This window comes from Diabrotica virgifera, chromosome 1 (genome assembly GCF_917563875.1).
Source record: "Diabrotica virgifera virgifera chromosome 1, PGI_DIABVI_V3a".
Taxonomy (NCBI): Eukaryota; Metazoa; Arthropoda; class Insecta; order Coleoptera; family Chrysomelidae; genus Diabrotica; species Diabrotica virgifera.
Genome location: NC_065443.1, coordinates 88,422,385 through 88,445,101, shown reverse-complemented (window position 1 = coordinate 88,445,101; position 22,717 = coordinate 88,422,385). Strand labels below are relative to the sequence as shown.

Below are 22,717 nucleotides of genomic sequence, written 5' to 3'. Positions count from 1 at the left end.
TCACGGAAGGGTCGAGAAGAAAGATATACAACAGTATGGTGAGGTCTGCATTGATGTACGGCGGGGAAGTGTGGCCTGTAAAGATGGTTCAGAAAAACAAGATGGAGGTAGCCGAAATGAAAAAGTTACGGCAGATGTTGGGTAAGATTAGAAGGGACAAAATCAGAAACGACGTAATTAAAGAAAGAGCGGAGGTGACTACAGTTTCAAAAAAAGTTTAAGAACAAATACTGCAATGATTTATTCACGTCAGAGCTGTTAGACGTTGAGGGAAAGAGAGGTAGAGGAAAAGTTGGAAGCACTGTGTGGCAGATGACTTGAGGGAGAAAGGTTTAAATGAAGAAGACACAATGGACAGAAATGAGCAGCGAAGAAGAGTAGGGGACAGTGACTCCTGAAATGAGAAAAGCAGAGGAAGAAGAAAAAGTCATCTATTTTAGATACTAGAAAATAGGCACCGGCACCATTTGTGTTTCTAAACTATGTAGAAACTTAATTTTTTTTAAATATCCTACCCTCCTCTCTCCGAGCTTATTAAGCTGTACCATATATCTGAAGAGGTCCAATATATGCTTAAAAATTTATTGTAAGTGAAAAAGACTTTTACAGAGGACAAGCAAAAAGTTCGCTAGGTGTGTTTGTTACATTCTTCAGCAATATATTTAAAACCTAATTCATCTTCGTAAATAGTCATTTTGGTTCTTTTGTCTAATAATTTCAATGTCATCAATCTTTTATTAGTATGTATGTACGACTCTCGCTGGAAATACGTGTATTAATTTTCTTACTTATTGAATTCTTCTAATTGATTTCTGTGCTCAGATATGTGAAGGCATTTACATGTTGAATGGTAGGTATAGCTTTCTATTGCGATATTACTTTCGTTGTCAGGTGTTCTTTTGATGGTGATGTACTCTTTTTTGTTTCGTTTATTTTAAGACCTTTTTTGTACTTCAAGATCAATTTCCTTGAACACTTCCATTAGTTGTTGCTTACTCTAACTAATGATAGCTACATTGTCTGCATATCCAGTATTGTATACTGTTTTGGTATTTATATGGCCTCAAGAACTAGGTTGAACATGGTTGATAGTGCGTCTCCTTGTCTCACTCCCACATTAATATCAAATAGGAGAGTCAGTTCTCCAAATTATACGCTAGCTGCAGCTTTTGAAACCTATGTCATTTTTACGAGACCGGTATAATACGTTTTAGGTATACCTGACCTAGATTATAAAGGTCTTCCAACATTTTGTCTCATTTCAAACTATCAAAAGCTTGTTTATGGTTTATACATACATATTATTATAGTTCTAATATGTCGTATTCATAAGCTTTTTCTTGTATCGTTCTTAGTATGAATATATTATTTGTAGTGGATCTATTTGGTATTAATCCATTCTGATAATCACCGATTATATTATTTTCGGAGTATTCTGACAATCTACTTTAGATAATACCAGAAATAATTTTGTATACTACATTTAGCAATGTAATTAGCCTATAATTCTAGTATTCCCTCTTATCTCCTTTCTTATATATTGGCTGTATTGACCAACTGCCATCCTTCTTTATTACCATGTTTCTTCTACTTCTCACTTTTCTCCCTAGAGATTATATTCTTAAATTTTAAGTTCTCAATATTGTTGATCTTTAATACATCAGTCTATTTTATATTGGTTAATAGTATCTAAATCTGTCTGTATGTGAACCAAGTGAGAATTGAACGTATCTCACAATACAATTATTTGGGAACTATAATCAATGAGTCGTGGTACAATACTCAAGAGATTAGATGTCGCATCAGAAAGGCAAAAAGTGGATTCTTGACTATGAGCTCTGTGTTCAAGAGCCATGACCTCACTCTAAAAACAAAAATAAGGCTCCTCAAATGGTACGTGTACTCAGTGCTTCTAAACGGAGTAGAAACGTAGTCATTGAAGGCAGAAACTCTATCGAAACTTCAGGCTTTTGAGCTATGGTTGTACAGAAGGATCCTGAAGATACTATGGAGAGACAAAGTCACCAATGAAGAAGTACTACGGAGGATGAACACAACCGCAGATTTAGTCAACATCGTGAAGGGCCGTAAGCTGCGGTACTTATGACATATAATGAGAAATCAAAGCAGATACGAGCTACTCCAGTGCATTTTACAAGGTAAAATTGAAGGAAAAAGGGCCCCAGGACGAAGAAGAATATCCTGGCTTGCTAACCTGAGAGCATGGTATAGACAGACCTCAACAAAACTATTCCATATAGCAACCAACAAAGTCATCGTAGCTAGAATGATCGCCAACGTTCCGAACGGACAGACACCCTAAGAAAAAGAATAGTATCTAGCGCCCATGGTACATTCTAATTACATTCAAGAGAATTATAAATAGATACCTGTATACCCCAGTAAATGGGACATCTTGGATATTAGTGCACCCTAATATGTCTCTGTAGATTTTGGCATTGGATCCGACCATCACTTGTAATACCGTTGCCGTATCCTCTATTTTTTCATACTATCACGTTACATTTTTTTGTGATATTATACACGAGCGGAACAACCCTCAAAAAAGCGCTTAGTTTTCGAGATACTGACCACGGAGGGGTGAATGGCTAATTTTATTCATACTTTATATTTTCGAGGGTGCTGAAAACGAAAATGAGGTTTATTTTGAATTTTATGTGGGGGAACATTGTCAAAATCGCAATTTTAACCTAAAAATAAAATGTTGTTCTGAAGCTATTTTCTTCTGGCATTTTTTATAATCAAGTATATTCAAATGGGAAATAAGCCACAATTTTAATAAGAAATAAGCCACAATTAACGTCGAAACGTTAATAAAATCATTTTTAGGTAAAATTGTGGCTTATTTCCCATTTGAATATACTTGATTACTAAATGTTGTTCTGAAGCTATTTTCTTGTGGCATTTTTATAATCAAGTATATTCAAATGGGAAATAAGCCACAATTTTACCTAAAAATGATTTTATTAACAGACTAGGCCAGAGCCACTTTTTACCTGGGCCAGAGAAAAGCAGCCTATGCAGTCTCTGATGAACCTCTAACAAGAGGTGAAATCGTCGATAAGAGTGCTGGCTGCACTCTCTGATCTGAGTAAAAATTAAGACAGTTTTGGTTTCGCACCGCAACTGAATGAATAAAAATGGTATACATTTTTATTTTTATATTAGTATTACTCCTATAGAGTAACTAGGTCCATTTTCCGTTGGAGCTTTACCACGCTGCAGACGGGGGGTTGTGAATTGCATAGTGTAGAATTCCTTCCCTTTAGTCTTCACTGCAGCATCCATTTGGCTTGCATATTGTAGAAGCCTTGGAGGTTGTCACCAGGAAATGGGCCAATAAAGTTTTTCAATTAAAAATCTTTTAAAAATATTTAATTTACAAATATTTTTATTAGGTTGAAAAACTTAGTCTTTTATTTAGCAGATGCCGCTAGGCACCTACTACCATCTCGTCAGTTGCGGTGGGAGATGGATATGTCGAAGATTTTTACCTGGGCCAGAGAAAAGCAGCCTATGCAGTCTCTGATGAACCTCTAACAAGAGGTGAAATCGTCGATAAGAGTGCTGGCTGCACTCTCTGATCTGAGTAAAAATTAAGACAGTTTTGGTTTCGCACCGCAACTGAATGAATAAAAATGGTATACATTTTTATTTTTGATTTTATTAACGTTTATTAATTTATTAATTTATTAACGAGATTCAAGTATAGTCCTAAAAGAAGCAGATAGTAAAAAGAGAAAAATCAAAGAAGCGGCTCTAATTATGCTAAATGAAACCAATTGTGTCGCAAATTCCTCGGTAGAATGCAGTAGGATGTGGTTACCCATATTAAAGGAGGAAGTCAATAGAAAGAAAATAACACAATTAGTAAATCAGTAACATATCGAGTTAGTACATATTTAGTATTTTAGTATTATTTAAAATTTAAAATATCAAGTCAGAATTTGGTATTAGTTTTGAGAGTAAACTAAATGTAAACCCAAATACTTACGATGTCGGGATAGTATCACGAGGTTTTTCCTGGTTTTCTCTCGTGATTTACTATGGAATCTCTAATGCGAGAATTTCAGTGCCACCGTTTCATTTGGTTGTCTTTTTAAAGACAGACCACATGCTATGATTTTTTGTGGCGGATATTCTTGAGTTGGGATTGATTTCATGTAATCGAATGAACTATCTTTTAGTAAAGTCGTCCCAGGAACGCAACTCATCAATATTGGCAATATCATTTTAAAGTCGTCTACTTTAAAATGTATAATACGTGTCTGAATTGCCGATATAAATGAGTCAGATTAAATAAATGATTAGAAGAATTTTTTACTAAGCAACAACATTTTATTTATTTAGTATTATTTTGTATTTTGACAACGACACCCGAATTGGGCGTCGAAACGTTAATAAAATCATTTTTAGGTAAAATTGTGGCTTATTTCCCATTTGAATATACTTGATTGATTACTAAAAATAAAAAACAATGAAATCACGTTTTTTGCGTTTACCTCGCTACAACTCTGTTCCATTTTAATATTTTTTTCAGAAATTTTTAAAGTATATAGCTTTAACATTTCTGAAGACAAAGGTACCGGCTTCAAGTTTTTATTCTTATCATGACAAAGGTTATGAATTTTTCAAAGAAAAAGGTGCGGATTTGTGCATTTCAAAGTTTAATCGCAAAAGTTGTGTGACGAAGTTTAAAATTTAGCTTCTTAATCACGTTTATGTGAAAGTAGACAGTATAAAGAAGTTTTCTGGTAAGTTTTAGATCAAAATGTTTTATAGAAAAAAAATAGTGTAACTTTTAATGTCGACATTAGAAATCCCCAATATAACGCTTATTTTTTGAGGGACAGACAATCTAGGTCTAATTTCTCACCTTTAGTACTATCCTTTGATTATAAGCTTTCATTTGACACCTCATTTGTCATTCTACCTAGTATAATGACGGAGAAGTAAACGTTCTTATTCTATTATTCTTGTAGGTACATTTAACATTGATTGAAATTATGAAAGAAATGGCATGGCAACACTGTGACGCACAAACATAAGATTCAGCTGTGCGTTACATAAGGTGCACTAATACCCAAGATGTCCAGTAAATGACCGTTTTGGGGTGTAATTTTCAGCGTCACAACGGATTTGCTTGAAAATTTGGATTAAAGTTCTACTTACACTCCACTTCAAAGTTGGACTTGAGCTGTTGGTTGCTTTTACTTGAGGGGTGAAAATCACCCTCTGTCTGGGGTGAAAAACCAACGTTTAAAATAAGTCCGGAAATGGATATAAAGTGACTAATTCTAAGCAACTTTTGTTCTACAGAGTTTTTACTTAGTCAAACTTTTCGAGTTATTTGCGAGTGAAAATGTTTATTTTTCAAGAAAAAAACCACGTTCTCAGACGTTTCTATGAACTCTATAGATCCAAAGTTGCTTAGAGTTAGTCAATTTATCCATTTCCGGTGAAAGAATCAGTGAAAGAATCCGGGCAGGAAATAGAGCCTACTGGAAATACAATAACTTCCTCAAAGATAAGAACCTTACTCAGAATACTAAACTGAAAATTTACAAAGCAGCAATAAGACCAGTAATCACATATGGCGCTGAAGTAATGTGTCTGACCCAGAAAGAGGATAGTCGGAGAGATAGAAGCGGATTTTGTGCGTGATAAGTAATATGGAAAAACTATACGGGGATATGTTGAATTAGATGTGTACATGACTTTCACCAACGACCGGAAACCAGAGTTGGGGCCGAGGGTAGTTATAAGGGGTCAAAGTCGCGGATTTTATTATTTTTTTTATGACGCTTATGATCGAGTTAGTGCACCAAAATTTGGGAATAAATAGGTCATGACGTAACTAGGTAAAATCTCTAGGGGCGGAACGCTGCGTGACCGACTAAGGGGTGGGGGTGGGGGTGAATATAAAAAATATAAAGGGTTTTTTGCGACGTTCGTGATTGAGATACTGGACCAAAATTTGAAAATAAGTAGATCATGACATTACTAAGTAAAATCCTCAGAGCCGGAAACCAGAGTTGGGGATGAGGGTAGTTATAAGGGGTCAAAGTCGCCGTTTTTATTATTTTTTTTGTGACGCTCATGATCGAGAGAGTGCACCAAAATTTGGGAATAAGTAGGTCATGACGTAACTAAGTAAAATCTCCAGGGGTGGCACGCTGCGTGGCCGACAAAGGGGTGGGGCAGGGGTGAATACAAAAAATATAAGGGGTTTTTTGCGACGTTCGTGATTGAGAGAGTGTACCAAAATTTGGGAATAAGTAGACCATGGCATAACTAAGTAAAATCCTCAGAGCCGGAAACCAGAGTTGGGCATGAGGGTAGTTATAAGGGGTCAAAATCGCCGTTTTTATTATTATTTTTTTTTGTGACGCTCATGATCGAGATAGTGCACCAAAATTTGGGAATAAGTAGGTCATGAGGTAACTAAATACAGTCTCAAGGAGTGGAACGCTGTATGGCCGATAAAGGGGTGGGGGTAGGTGCGAATAAAAAAAATATAAGGGGTTTTTTGCGACGTGCTAGATTGTGATAGTGCACCAACATTTGGGAATAAGTAGACCATGACTTAGCTAAGTAAAATCCCCAGAGCCGGAAACCAGAGTTGGGGATGAGGGTAGTTTCAAGGGGTCAAAGTCGCAGTGTGTATTATTTTTTTTGTGACACGGCACAACATTTATCCCCCACGCAGCGTTCCGCCCCTGGAGATTTTACTTAGTAACGTCACGATCTACTTATTCCCAAATTTTGGTGCACTATGTGAACCACGAACGGCAAAAAAACCCCTATATATTTTTATACTCACCCCTGCCCTACCACCCCTTTCTACCCCAAGCAGCGTTCCGCCCCTGAAGATTTTACTTAGTTACGTCATAACTTACTTACTCCCAAATTTTGGTGCACTATCTCCATCATGAGCGCCACAAAAAAAAATAATAAAAACCGCGACTTTTACCCCTTATAACTACCCTCGTCCGCCACTCTGGTTTCCACCTCTGGGGATATTACTTACTTATGTCATGGTCTACTTATTCCCAAATTTTGGTGCACTATCTCAATCACGAACGTCGCAAAAAACCCCTTACATTTTTTTATATTCACCCCTGCCCCACCCCTTTGTCGGCCACGCAGCGTACCACTCCTGGTGATTTTACTTAGTTACGTCATGACCTACTTATTCCCAAATTTTGGCGCGCTATCTCGATCATGAGCGTGACAAAAAAAATAATAAAAAATGGAACTTTGACCCCTTATAACCTTCCTTCCCCACTCTGGTTTCCGGCTCTGGGGATTTTAATTATTTATGTCATGGTCTACTTATACCCAAATTTTGGTGCACTATCTCAATCACGAACGTCGCAAAAAACCCCTTATATTTTTTATATTCACCCCTACCCCCACCACTTTGTCGGGCACGCAGCGTTGAGCCCCTATAGATTTTACTTAGGTACGTCATGACCTACTTATTCCCAAATTTTGGTGCACTATCTCGATCATGAGCGTTATAAAAAAATAATAAAATCCGCGACTTTGACCCCTTATAACTACCCTCGGCCCCAACTCTGGTTTCCGGCCGTTGGTGAAAGTCATGTACACAACTAATTCAACATATCCCCGTATAGTTTTTCCATATTACTTATCACGCACAAAATCCGCTCCCAGCTCTTAGACTAGGAAGAAAGATTAAGCATCCTAGAGAGGAAAATAATTCGGAGGATAGCAGGCCCACCAAACTTAGATAATAATGAATTTAGAAAACTCATGAACCACGAAGTAAGAGGACTTTTGAAGGGAGAAGACATCGTCAGATTTATCAAGGCACAGAGACACAGATGGATAGAGAATATAGAAAAGAGAAATCCAGAAGCTGTCATCAAGAAAATTTCCAAATGGAGACCTGTATCAGGCAGACCACGAGGAAGACCCAAAACTAGATGGGAGAACCAGATAGTCGAGGACCTTAAGAAGATGGGAGTCAGAGAATGGGTAACCATAAGCAAAATTAGGAACGAATGGAGAAAAATTGTAGAAGATACCAAGTCACACAACCAATTATTGTAAAACCAAAATGTTAATGCGGATTGATTCACCGCGACAAACGAATCAGAAAAGCCCAAAGAGGGCGGCAATCACTTCGCTAGGCGTGTGGATGCCATGATGATGATGATCCATTTCCGGACTTATATTAAACAAACATGTTTTTTCGCCCCTGGGTAAAAGCAACCAACGGCACAAGTCCAACTTTGAAGTGGAGGGTAAGTAGAACCTAAATCCAAATTCTCATGCAATTTGGTGGTGACACTGAAAATTTATAATTGTTCAGTTAAGTACTGGGCTAGTAGGCTTTGTGTTAATTTTTGTTTACCTGTTTTTCTTGACAACTCCTCCCACTCTGTATGTACACAAATAAATTTATTTAGCTTGATTCTCCTAAAATCATACAATATTATTCCAAATCCTACATTATTGTAATTGAGATTAACGCTATGCTCAAAACAATTGGTTGTTGATCCTTTAAAACATGTAAACCAACTGGCTTGGGCTCTTTTGCTTAAAATATTTTCTGCAATTTCTTTCCATGAGTTCTTGACTTGACAACACCTCGTTAAATCGTTAAAGTCTAGGTAATCAAATATAATGTCTAGTAATGGATAAACTGATTCTAGAGCTTCAGAAAAATCGAAGTTTGCAGTTATTAATACTTCAGAAACTGGTGTAAGTCTTTTTATGCTCTTTATGCAGAAAGTCTTATCTCCCTGAAATAAATAGAAGTAAATAAATAAACAGAAATAGATATCGACGGCTGAAAAGCAGTAGGTAAGTGGCAAAATGATAATTTTACAGGAGACCAAAAATACCGAATCATTTTTCATTCTGCAATTTAAAGCCTTCCGGAAATTTTTCCTGCTTTAACCGCTGGTTAACACTCGTAAGGCGGTGCGGGGTGCAGCTGCACCCCACACTTCGTTTTTCTTACCTATCTGTTTTAATATTTTTTTTTTATTTTTGTCCATTTTTTTATTCGCATTAAATTCAATTACAAACGCATTATACCCATTACAGCACATAAAACTCTTTGTGTTTACTTGCTTTTTTGGAAAAATGACTGTAGGGTACAAATGTTGAAAATTTCATATTCTGAATTGGACGTTGCTGATGTTCCACATTGAGCTAACAGAGCTACGGGACAAGGTCGGTGTACTTATGCCAGAGAAAAAAGACCGAAAGTCCCGTCATAACTGTATTGTGTGTAAAAACTTTGTGTTGCTCACTCTGTGAAAAATTTCATGTGTTTGTCTTGCAATGATAATATTTTTTTTAAGAAGAAATGATTTCTTTGTAAAATTATGTTTCATAGTATAATAAGCATGTCCTAATTATCTTTCAAATCAATTTCCCAGATGTTCTCATATAAAAAAAATGGATATACAGATGGGGTGCAAATGCACCCCGCACCGTTGTTTATGTAAGAATCTAAGCACCGCCTTACGAGGGTTAATAGATGCCGCTACACTTATTTTAGAGAGAAAACTGAAATAACTCAAAAAGACTAAAAAGACTAAGTTTTCACTCTAATGGCATATAAAACAACAAAATGCTATTCTACATCCCACCAGAATGAAAACAATGGGAACCTTCTCTGGTTACACCTCCGAGGCTTCTACAATTTGCAAGCCATACGGATGCTGAGACTAAGGAAGATGAGGGAATTCTACAATTTACAATTCACGTCCCATCTGCTCAGCGCAATAAAGTTCCAACGAGAATGGTTCCCTTTGTACTCTAATCAGAGTAAATGTAAATCAAAAATGAATAACCATTTTCAATTTCGTTGCAAAACGAAAATACAGCCGAATCATATTCTAGTCCAATCAGAGAGTGCATCAAGCACCTCTACCGGTTTCGAAACTTATTAGTCTCTCATCAGGAGGCTGCTCTCACTGATCAACCAAAACAAACAAACTGAAATAACTCATTTTATGCAAATTTATCAGTTACGAGGTCCTGTCTTTTGCTGTCGATATGCAGTAAGCATATTTGACCAAAAATTAGGTGAACTATATTTAAACATGACATTATAGTCGAAACAGAAATCAGTCAGAATGCCCAACAAAGTGACGGCATCAATGTTTGCTATTAATGTTTAAGAAATTAGAAAAGCTGCTTTAAAGATAAGATATTTTAACATCGCATTAATCATTGTAAATTAGTAATTTTAGAACTTACAGTGAACACTTGTATACTGGTACAGTTAAAATAATTAGATCATAAATATTATGCAAGAAAAATTATAGCAAATTCTACTTTTAAGGACAAAAAAAGCAAGTTCATTAGTGGAACTGAATTCAAACTTATTTTGAGTATCATATTTGAAACATTACTTGGTTAAGACATCTCATTTGTGTTGGTAAAAGAATATATTAATTTGTTTGTACTAAATTACGGTTCTATTAATATCCAAGAAAACTTGGTATTCACACAATGTTGCCAAACTGAATTTGATATATTTGGTATAAATTTTCTAGCTGATTTCTTGAACAGAACTTACAATTCATTATGAACTCTGTTCTAATTAATAAAAGTACTCTGATTTATCATAATCTTTTGTATTTCGAGCACAACATTCAAAGATATTGTAATTGTTCAAGAAATAAACATGTTTTAAATAAAATAAATTTCAAACATTATATTAGGTACATGAGGTCTCATATGGTCTGACCATAGGCGTAACCAGGATGATCCTAAGGGGGGGGGGGGGTTACAACTACTGGAAGGTCTCTGAGGGCTATGGTCTTAAGCGTATAGAGCTCAAAGTACATCCCAATGGGGGGGTTACAACCCCCAAAACCCCCCCTGGTTACGCCTATGGGTCTGACATTTAATATTGTACAGCACCGGCAAGAACAATTTACATTAGTCATTATCAACATAGAAATAATATTAAGGTAAGTCTTCACGCTCATGCAATTTGCACAAATTGACTTGTGCATGCCAATTTGTGCAAGTTACCTTCTAGCACGGAAACAAAAATTGTTCACTTACACAAGCCACAAAGTTTGGCTTGAGGAAAATCTGGATGGTCAGATATTTTTTATGTGGTTGGCACAAATGCGAACATGTAAATGACACACCAATTCCAATAATGTGTAATAGTCTCCCGCTTTATATAGCTAACGTGGCTTTGGGATTATAGCAGGGTAGTCTGCTATCTCTAGGGCCCACAGCATACAAGGAAGGTAACAGGGCCAGTGCTACGCTTCAACTGCCTATTATTACCCAAGGTACTCATTTTATTCAGGCTGAGTCGACCTGGGGCCTAGACATTTTTAAAAATGTCTAGATGTTCTCGCCAGCGCAGCACTGTGATTCTATCCCCGGCCTACCTGCGTGGAAGTCAGGCATCCTACCGCCTGAGCTATCCGGGCCCCCTCCACTCATGTGTAGTGGGTGAATAATAGTAAACGGAATTGTTGTTCTGACGTGTAAGTGGCTTTAATTTTAATTTTTGGAAAACTTGAGGTCTGCATATGTATTCTCCATTACTAAAAACCTCAAAGTTGCAGATAGCGTTCATGTGGTGTAACTTAACACTTTATAATAGTATCAGTCTTTTTTTTTAACAGTGTAACTAAATTTAATACCTAAATGTCGATCAGTTGCCTCATCCATGTGCAGGTAAATATGAAAATCGTCTGGTACATTTGTTAATCCTTTTATTAAATTAATATGAGAGTAAGTGGCTCTTTTTTTAATCAAACTCTTTTGTGATCTTCTTGGTTATTTGTCTTTTACCACTTTTTAATTAAACAAACAACAGCTGATGCTGATAATAATTCGTCTTCGTTGTCCATCCTTGCTCAATGACAATCTGAACTGTACTTGTAGTGTAGATAAATTTGTGCACGAGACTTGACTATTAAAATGGGTGCAATCTTTCAGTTTAATTTACACAAATTGGAGTGCACCAGTCAAATTGTGCAAATTGCATGAGCCTGAAAATGTACTTTTGTAAATATAGAATATAAACCTGGTATAAACCACAAAAACCCAATTTCTTGAAAAATATTTAATTACTATATTAACAATTTAGTTTTCTAGATTAATTAAATCTTGAGATGTAAAATTATTGAACGTAAATTTCATAAACTGCATTTTATATTGCTATAGTGTTAAAAACATCTCTTTTGGAATATTTAGTTCATGGGATTTAAAAGGTTTTATAAAAATAGTACTATAAAGTTCCTGTACTATATTATTTTTGTTATAATCAATATATCAAACTAAAAGAACCGTACCATATCCAAAACATAAAGATTAAAGATTATTATTGTTATTATTTTGAATTTTAAAAAGCAAAACTTTTATCTGTGTAAGGTTAGGAAATTCGTGTCGTGACACGTGACACTTACCCTACTCTTCTTCTTTTTCCAATTCTACTCATAAAAATTTCAATTCAGAATTGACAATAAGAAGAAGTTGTCAAAAATAATTAACCTTCATATCATATTTTAAAAAAAGTTTATATATTTATTTTATAACATTTATAATAACATAGATTTATGAAGATGAAGATACAGTTATTTTATTTTATATATTTATTTTAAGTCATTCTTACAAAATAGCACGGATTTAACAAAATATTTTTTCTTGAAAATGTAATAATGTTGTACTGGAAATCTAGCCTGATACAAGAAAGACTAGAAAAGGTATACTTTTGACAATTTCCAAAACTATTAAAATTCAATTCACATTAGGAGTATGAGAATAAATAATTCGTAAATCATTTGTAATGCATTTATAACTGGCTATGATTTTTTTAGTGATTTTTCAACACCCTTGTCAGTCTAAGGAGCATTCCAGAATGAATGATGAAAGATTTTTAGTAAGTGGTTGGGAAGATGATCTTAATGATATTGACGAATCAAGGAACCCCGAAGGTAGTACTTTAACAAATACATTAGAAATTTGTTAACATGAACTCTCTTCATCCAATACTCATATCACTAATCATAAAATTTTAATAGGTATCAGAAATATATCATATCAGAAATACTCATATCACTAATCATAAAATTTTAATAGGTATCAGAAATATACACCAAGCTCTCTTCTCTTGATATCAATAAGGGCCCAGGCACTGACGGAATACCTCCTTTGTATTACATACGCCATTGTATTACATATTTAATTGTTCCCTTCAAACTGGTGTTTTTCCAGATTACTGGAAAGAAAGTTTTCTTAAGCCTGTATTTAAAGACAGCAATAAATCTCTTGTTAGTAATTATCGTCCTATAAGTGTCCTTGGTGTGATACACAAAGTGTTTGAGAGTCTGGTTTGTGACTTTTTAACTCCTTTACTCAAGCCTAAACTTATTGATCAACAATTTGGGTTTAGACCCCATAGATCTACTGAGCTTAACCTGTTAACTTATGTAGATTTTTTGTTTGACTCCCTTGAGAGGGGGTATCAAGTTGATACAATTTACAGTGATTTCTCCAAGGCGTTCGACAGGTTGTCTCATGGTATGTTAGTCCATAAGCTCAGAATGATTGGTGTTGATGAACCAATGATTTCTTGGTTTAGCAGCTATGTGTCTAATCATAGACAGATAGTAAAAATTGGTAATTTTCTTTCCAAATCAATTCTTGTTCCTTCAGGGGTTCCTCAAGGATCACATCTTGGGCCTCTTCTGTTTAACATTTTTATAAACGTTATTCACGAATGTTTTTCTTCTTCCTTTTTTTGCTGTTTGCTGATGACTTAAAATTGAGCTATCTGATTAAATCTCCCAATGACTGTGATAAACTTCAATATGAGTTAATCAATTTGTTGGACTGGTGTACAAGAAATTGGATGAGCCTGAATCCATCTAAATGCAAAGCCGCTACGTTTTCTCGATCTAGATCCCCAATCAATTTTGAGTACAAGATTGGACAGCATTGCCTAGATACTGTACCTTTCATCAACGATCTTGGTGTTACTTTGGATGCAACTCTATAACTTTCTGATCACCTAAATAATGTAGTCAATAAGGCATTTCAGATGCTTGGCGTTATCAGAAGAAGCACACAGGATTTTATTAGGCTTACTGCCTTAAAAACGCTTTATTGCTCTCTTGTCCATCCCCACCTTGAGTATGCATCCTGTGTATAGTCACCTTTTTATGGTGTGCATATCGAGACCTTGTGTCGTGTTGAGCATAAATTCCTTAAATAGATTGCTTTTAAATTAAACATCTTGGACAACTACAATCTTCTTCTTGCAGTACCGTCTCCTATCGGAGGTTGGCTACCATCACAGCAATCTTAACTTTGTTGGCTGCAGCTCTGAACAACTGTATTGAACTGCACCCATACCACTCTCTTAAATTTCGCAACCAGGAAATCCTCCTACGTCCCACATTTCTCTTTCCCGAGATTTTTCCTTGGATGATGAGTCTTAGCAGAGAGTACTTTTCTCCTCTCATTATGTGGCCTAGATATTCCAGTTTTTTCGTTTGTATGGTTTTTATGACTTCGCATTCCTTCCCCATCTTCAGCAGAACATCTTGATTTGTTACTCTTTCAATGATGCAGATCAATGATGTTACAACTACAATGATGCAGATTTACTTGCTACATTAAATATACCACCCATTTCTATGCGTTATAAGAAAAGAGATTTTATTACTTTTTACAATATTCTGCATGGTAGAGCTGCTGCTTCTTCTTTGCTCAATAAAATTAATATACATGTTCCATCTAGACCTACCAGATCTATAGCTAGTGTCCATTTCCCTATACATCGCACTAACTATGGATTTAACAACTTCATTTCAAGAACTGCTAGAGTAGCCAATCAATATGACAACATCGATTTCATTGCAACCTTTGGCTCATTCTTGCATCAGGTTTTGTGTACACTTGGCTCGAGTAATATATTTAGATAACTTTTGTATTGCATTGTATAATAATACTAATACAGATTAACTGTTTGTATTGTAATTGTAGATTTAGTCAGTATTATGAATTTATAGTTTAATATTAATTGTAATTAGGCTTGCCCGTTGATAAATAAAATAAAATAAAACATGTTAATCTTTGTTCTAGTAAAATTTGAGGATGATCTTTTACAAGCCTGTGAAAATGGAAACTTAAAACTCATTCAAGCAATTTTAGAAACCGAGCCTAATCTTATACATGCTGTAGATAAAGACAAATATACTGCACTTCATAGAGCATGTTACAGTAATCACATAGACATTGTTAAATATTTGTTACAAAAAGGAGCTAACATTGCAGCACAGACTGAAATGTTGTGGCAGCCTTTACATTCTTGTTGTCAATGGAACCATAAAGATTGTGCTGCCATTCTAATACAACATGGAGCAGATATTAATGCTAGGACTGAAGGAGGTAACAGCTTCATTTTTTTAGTAGTAAGTAAATATGGTCTTGTGTAGGTAAGGCTGGGGGCCATTGAATAGTTTGTTATACCATGTTACATATCTAGTAGCCAATTTTTTAAATTTTTATCTCATTTAAATGCACATTTTAAGTGAAAGTGTAATTAATTACTAGTGGAGGACCCAGAATAGGTTGATTAAAATTTAAAAATCAAAATATGATAAATCTATTTTACAAAATGTAACAAAATAATGAGTATAGCAGGGCCGGCCCATCAGGGTAGGCAAGGTAGGCGCCGCCTAACCTCTTCAAATGTACAATGATAAATTATTTATTAATATAAATTACTTATTTCAAAACTGTAATTTATAAATTTTGAGACAATACCGAAGTATCTAAAAATCTAAAATAAAGCAAAGCTACTTTTTAATTCATCTTATACTTCATCTTCATACTTTTTAATTCATCTCTGAAGTTGTAATAATTATTGTAGGCTCCCCGTACCGTAGCATTACTACGACGGCTTTACCCTAGGGCAGGCTCTCTAAAAAGTAGCCGAACAGAATTCGCATTTGTCTCACTCTTTACGCTAAGCACAGCGGCTGTATTGTCGCTTGCCTGGCCGTGTATTTTCGGGCTATAGGTAGGCTAGATTTTTTTGAGCCTTTGACATTGGTTGTGTCGAGCTGCATCTCGGAACTGCCAATTGCATGTTTTAGGATCTTGACTACCAATTCTGAAAAAAACGAAAAGTTCGAATTTTGTCATAAAATTTGGTATGTGGGGTCAGAATAATATTTCTAACAATTTTTCCAAATAACTTTTTGCGATATCTCTAACGCGAAACAAAATATTGAAAATTCGTCCTGTTTGTGAATTCGCAGTAGGCCGCGTTTAAAATTTAAATTTCGGTTGACTATCTTAAAAAGTGTAAACCATCAAAATCAATGACTGCAAAATTTCAAATCTGTATTTATTTTAATAGCCGAAATATAAGGGTGTCTTCATCTTAAGCGACACACTGTATACAGGGTGTTTGGTAAAGAATGGGCTATAGCTTAACACTAGATTCCTGAGGTTAAAATATGTCGATTTGAGCTAACTTACCTTAGTACGAAAGTTGATAATAACCGAAATACAGGGTGTCAAAGTTAAAACTTTTATTTTATTTATTCTTGAATATTTCCTAACAGACATGGGACAAAACACAAAATCTGGTAAGCAGGGATTTTTTGAGACGAGAAATCTAAATTCGTCACCAAAAATGATGTATTATCCAGGGGGCGCCACATACGCCTTTCAGCGCTAATTTAATAGGTTCAATTTTTTTATTACCCACTCTACATACTTTCTAAATAAAAAATTTTATTCTATTAATATTTTTACTTAAAAAAGGTATACTACATTCATCTCGCTAAACTCAACTATTTTCGAGATAAACGCATTTTAAATCTGCGAGGCAACATAATTTTTTGCAGCATATCATTGTAGTTACAGTTACACCCGAAAAATAACTTAAAATCATAAAAATTAAAAAAAATGTATCTCAAAGGACATCGCACACATCTTATGGAAAATATAATGTCACTCAAATTCAATAAAATTTATACGAATAGATGCGTTTTAAATTAACGGTCAAATCTTATCATTGCGCCAACTCTATATTTTCAATAATAAGAGCAGAAATTGATATAAATATATCTGAAATCAAATGGGTACGTACATAAGTTAGAGAGAGAAAAAATATTTTAACATACCCAAATTGTCGGTACTCCATAAATCAGCGGATTAGTTTCACTAATCCGCTTAGACCCAGCGGGGTTTAAGCTCTTGTGAATAGCACCCAGAGCAATAGTAATTGTAACTGACACTTTTACTGACTCAAAAAATGTGATTTCGATAAACTTTAATTGCAATTTGCGCCGTAATTAATCATAATTAAGAGTTGGCGCAATGATAAGATTTGACCGTTAATTTAAAACGAATCTATTCGTATAAATTTTATTAAATTTGAGTGACATTATATTTTCCATAAGATGTGTGCGATGTCCTTTCTTCAAATGGAATTTGCGACATAAATCTGAGAACTGGCACAATCATTATGGTTTCAAGTTTATTTTTCGGGTCTAACTACAATGATATGCAAAAATTATGTTGTATCGCAGACTTAAAATGCGTTTATCTCGAAAACAGTTAAGCTTAGCGAGATGAATGTAGTATACCTTTTTAAAGTAAAAATATAAGAGAATAAAAATGTTGATTCAAAAACTACGTGGCGTGGGAGATAAAAAAAATTGAACGTATTAAATGAGCGCTGAAAGACGTATGTAGCGCCCTCTGGGTAATAGATCATTTTTGGTGGCAAATTTAGATTTCTAATCCCAAAAAACCCCGCTTACCTACCAAATTTCGTGTTGTTATTCCATGTCTGTCAGGAAATATTCAAGAATAAATAAAATAAAAGTTTAAGTTTGACACCCTGTATTTCGGTTATTATCAACTTTGGTACTAAGGTAAATTAGCTTAAATCGACCAATTTTAAGCTCAGGAATGTAAGGTTAAGCTATGGCCCATTCTTTACCAAACACCCTGTACCTATATAGGTATGTACATATTATTATACACTATATGTGTTGCCTACCCGGATACTGAGGTCACGAGCCGCCACTGGAGTATAGAAAGAAATTTTTTGGAATTAAATGGATTATGTTTTAATAATGAAAATAAGGAGGTATTGGTTAAATATATCCATTTTATTTTAAATCTATTTTATATTAAATAATGATAAAGAGTAATCCAATTAATATTTGGTGAAGCCCTATTATTGTCAATACAACTTTGAAATTTTCTCTTCATAGATAGCACCAAACTCTTCATGTTATGTTCAACAAGCTGCTCCCATGCCTGCTCAATTGCTTCCCATAGTTCAATTCTATTCTGTGGCCTAAGGTTTCTTTCATTTAATTTCTTTGTCAATTCTGCCTTTAAATTTTTGATGGGGCTAACGTCTGGACTCCGAAAGGCCACAAATCATACATTAAAGGCAGAAACACATTAGAGAGCCACAGACGCAACTCATCGCGAACAAGACAGTAGAGGACTTGAGATTCTTATTAAAGGTTGAATGAAGTCTTCGTCGTGCCCGTGACTTCCAAATGTGTTCATGAAGATTAAAAACAATGTAAAGAATCTGAGCTAGACTAGTCCACAACGAGTCAAGTTGCGTCTGCAACTCTAATGCATTTCTGCCTTTACACCTTCCAACCATTCTTGAACAATTCTACTGTTGTACTGGTTGTACTGGTCAATTGTCATATTGGGAGGTGAAGTTGCTATTGGGAAATTTCTGATGGCAATATTGTGTTTTCAAGAATGTAGCAACCCCTTGAATGGGCGCTATTTTGTAACACTAGCGAATGGGCACCAGGGCGCCATTTGTATAACACCATTATTATTAACACGTTAAATGCCAAATTAAACAAAATATAAAAAATACTTGGTGCTACTTAACTTTTTGATGTACAGTTGCGGTCATTAAATAGTTTACAGGATTACGTATCTAGGAGCCGATTTTTTAAATTCTTACCCCGTGTAAACGCACCTTTTACGTCAAAGTGACGTTACCAGTGGTGTACCTAGAATAGGTTGATTAAAATTAAAAAATTAAAATAATATAAATAATATATTTTACAAAATTTAACAAAATGAAAAGTATAGAAAGAAGTCTTTTTGAATAAACTTGATTATGATATTAATAACGAAAATAAGGAAGTCTTGTTTTAAAATACCCTTTTATTTTAAATCTATTTTAGGTATAATAATATTGATAAACACATCTTTGTTTGATTTTCCATATGCACATATGGCTCACGTTTAAATCTGCAGCAACTTGCCTTAGTGACCAACCTTCTTCGAGTTTGGCAACTGGTCTTGCTTTTTGCGCATCACTCAAATGCATTCGAATCATTTTGGAGGAGTTTTATATCGTTTTATTTTATTTTTCAACATTTCTGAAATTTTTGACAAGCATTGACTTTTTCAAATTTTTTGACTTTGACATTTATCAAATCCGTACGACACTGCTATTTTTGCAGTATTACAATGTAAAAATTAAAGTGTAAACTATTCAGTGACCGTAACTGTACCTCGGTAGCTTTAAGTCTTCAGAGACCTAGAGGTGTGGATTCTTAATAGATGTTAAATAAAATAGAAATTCAAATGCTCGAACCATAATTAAAAAGAAAATATAATACATGCTTACTTATAAAAAAAATATAAAGCTAAGAATGCCGGTTACTTGAAATATCTGTACTTAGGTACCGTAGCTACTTTCATGCGTGATTACTTTATAAGAAGGATAGAGATTGGTAAAGAAAATCTAATAATTAAACATAATTCTTACTTTATTAAAAACAAATAAAAATTTAGTAAAGTTGTTAAAAAAAGTGTTTAATTATTTTACTAATTGGCGAGAAAACGTAAGAGTTCAACAATTAAAAATAGCGTAAGTACCTTGTTGTGTTCTTTATCCGTGGGTGATCCATAGTCCATCCATGCGGCAGTTAAGGTGTTAAACATTGTCCTGATGTTACAGCACATTTGTTGTCACGGCACATAACGACACTCATTTTGACAGATAAAGTATAGCTATTAATTATATTAAGAGATGAAATTCCATTGTTCGTTTATTGTACGCAACACTTGGACACTATTATTATTATTATTATTGTTAGTGATTAAATTCAACGGAAAGAAACGAAGAACTTTTCGACAAAAGAAAACCAATGGATCAGTTTAATCCATCACTAGAAACACAAAATACGGTCGAGAATTTACACTCTACGACCACAGCAGCCACTTAAGCCTACTTCGGCTCTGGAACAAAAACTGAACTGAACTAAATACAAACAACTATCTCCATTGAACTATTATCAACAATTTTCTCCGTCAGCAAGGCAAAGAGCCTGCTGACGGAAAGGCACCAGCTTCTTCTTCTAGACTACCAGAACTGATCACGAATCTCTCCAGAACTCTCTCGTAACCCAAAACTCATTCCATCTCCCCATTTTTCTATCCTACTCAGTCCAACTCATGTCCGGTTTTACCAACCACTGAAACAACCCAAATCTCAACATTCGCTGATGACACCACCATAATCGCTGTCAATGAGGACCCTATTATCGCGTCTGCAAAACTGCAAAACCACCTTGACCAATTGGGAACATGGCTCAACAAGTGGAAATGAAATTAAGTTAACCCAAGTTACATTTACAAACCGAAGGGATGTATGTCCAACAATAACACTAAATGATACACAATTACCAGTCATCACACAACTCAAATATTTGGGACTAACCCTTGACAAAAGGTTAACATGGAAGCCGCACATTCAAGCCAAGAAAACCCAGATCAACATCAAAATACGACAAATGAGCTGACTTATTGGTCGAAAATCAAAACCCAATATTGAAAATAAACTTCTCCTGTATAAAACTACGATAAAACCAATTTGGACCTATGGTGTTCAACTCTGGGGTTGCTCAAAGCCATCAAATATCAGGATAATACAAAGAGTCCAATCAAAAATATTGAGGATGATATTCAACGCACCCTGGTATGTAAGCAATAAAACCCTACACGAGGACTCAGCTACACCCTTGGTAGAGGAAGAAATTCCAAGGATCACAAAGAGCTACCTTGATGGACTGAGAAGTCATCCAAATGATGAAGCAAGACTGCTGAACACTCCTCCCGAATTCGCAAGACGACTGAAGAAACTATGGCCAACAGATTTAATAAATTAAATATACATATTGTGATCAAATGTAAAAAGTATAATAGGAGGGTTGCCACAGGGCAGCTTCTCCCTCATGTATTTAACATTCAAACTATTTGCTTATAACTTCGATGAAGCAGATTGTAAATTAAAATATGTAATAAAAAAAATTATTATTTTATAACATAATTTATTCATTTTTAAAGTATTTATACTTATGATAGGTACTTTGTATCAAATAAACCTGGTTTAAACAAAATAAACCTGGTTTAAACCAAGTAAACCTGGTTTAAACCAAGTAAACCTGGTTTAAACCAAAAAACCTGTTTTTTTTTTGAAAAAACCTTGGTTTTTGCCAACCTTGTTGATTTTCCATATGCACATATAGCTCAAATTCAAATCTCTAGCAACTTGCCTTAGTGACCAACCTTCTTTGAGTTGACAATAATTGATCTTGTCATTTGCGCATCATTCAAATGCAGTCTAGGCATTTTGGAAATGTTTAATAGCTTTTTATTTTATTTTTCAGTACAGACAAAATTTTTGACAAGCACTTAACAAATGAAATTTAGCAAATCCATACAACACTGCGATTCTACAGTATTACATAGTGAAAATGAAGGTGTAAACTCTTCAATGGTCACAGCTGTACCTCATGTATGAGCTCAAATCAAAAGTATTTTTATTACTAATATTATATCATATTATAAATGATAAATAAATAGTATTGTTCGTCCGCTATTACTTTTCCCATGCGTCACGATTCATTTTCAAACAAATTAAGTCAAAACATAAAGTGAAACGTACGCCGATATGTGTAGTATACATATACAGTTTCAGCGAGAAAATTTCGGAACATTGCATTGACCACATGTACGGTTGAACTGCATTTAACATAGTGGACCAATATAAAACTTCGACACACAGAAATCCATACCACGTTGAAAGACATTGTATAAAATATCGTTCAACTATCTGTCTCCTTTGAGGAGGTGCTATTATAGCCCATAGCGCCGCCCAAAGTCAATGTTGCCAAGCGATCTATAATAATCCGATTTGCGGATCTTTTTGAAAGTTATCTACTTCATGTCTTCGAATAAATCGGATATTTGTCTATATTTTTCAGTGTAACTACCAATCTACTACAACAGACTAATAACAAAAATAAACTTAATGCTTAATGGTTTGTAGTTATTTCCTGTCTTTCCTGTAAACTGTAAATATTTTATGGTTAAACGTTATACCTTGTTTGAGAGAAATATCTAGAGAAATGCGATTGACAACACTGTCCAAACGTCTTACTGCTTAGAAAAGGAACGAGCTTGTCTAGACGTACAAGTCTAGAGGATGCGGTTTTTGGGCGGTTTTAACTAAGTTAGTCGTCAGTCAGGTTAGTCAGTCTTGCTTTTGCCCTTCGCAGTGTTACTAGCTGAAAAGTCCGTAGCGTGAAAATAAAGTAATTTCGTAAATACATTAAAAATGTATGAACTTGAGGCAAAATTTCAAATTTTAGCT

At 34.8% G+C, this 22,717-nt stretch overlaps 2 protein-coding genes across 4 annotated transcripts in view; one reads left to right on the top strand and one right to left on the bottom strand.

The window, feature by feature from the left end:
* Positions 1–12,433, bottom strand: part of LOC114325886 (uncharacterized) — a 48,751-nt gene extending 36,318 nt beyond the window's left edge. Inside the window, exons 1-2 of the mRNA XM_028274021.2 lie at positions 12,336–12,433; positions 8,405–8,795 (exon numbers count right to left, since the gene is read on the bottom strand). Of these exons, the coding sequence (XP_028129822.1) occupies positions 8,405–8,795; positions 12,336–12,338 (394 nt within the window). The 5' untranslated portion in view covers positions 12,339–12,433. The remainder of the gene's footprint in view (positions 1–8,404; positions 8,796–12,335) is intronic.
* LOC114325888 (ankyrin repeat domain-containing protein 49) overlaps positions 21–22,717 on the top strand; it is a 210,604-nt gene continuing 187,907 nt past the window's right edge. For 2 of the 3 annotated variants that reach the window (XM_050642087.1, XM_028274023.1), the window contains exons 1-3: positions 21–141; positions 12,861–12,977; positions 15,130–15,435. In XM_050642087.1, coding sequence (XP_050498044.1) covers positions 36–141; positions 12,861–12,977; positions 15,130–15,435 — 529 coding nt within the window. In that variant the 5' untranslated portion in view covers positions 21–35. Of the gene's footprint in view, positions 142–12,517; positions 12,747–12,860; positions 12,978–15,129; positions 15,436–22,717 lie in introns of those variants that run through there. The other variant, XM_050642103.1, reaches the window with a different exon arrangement.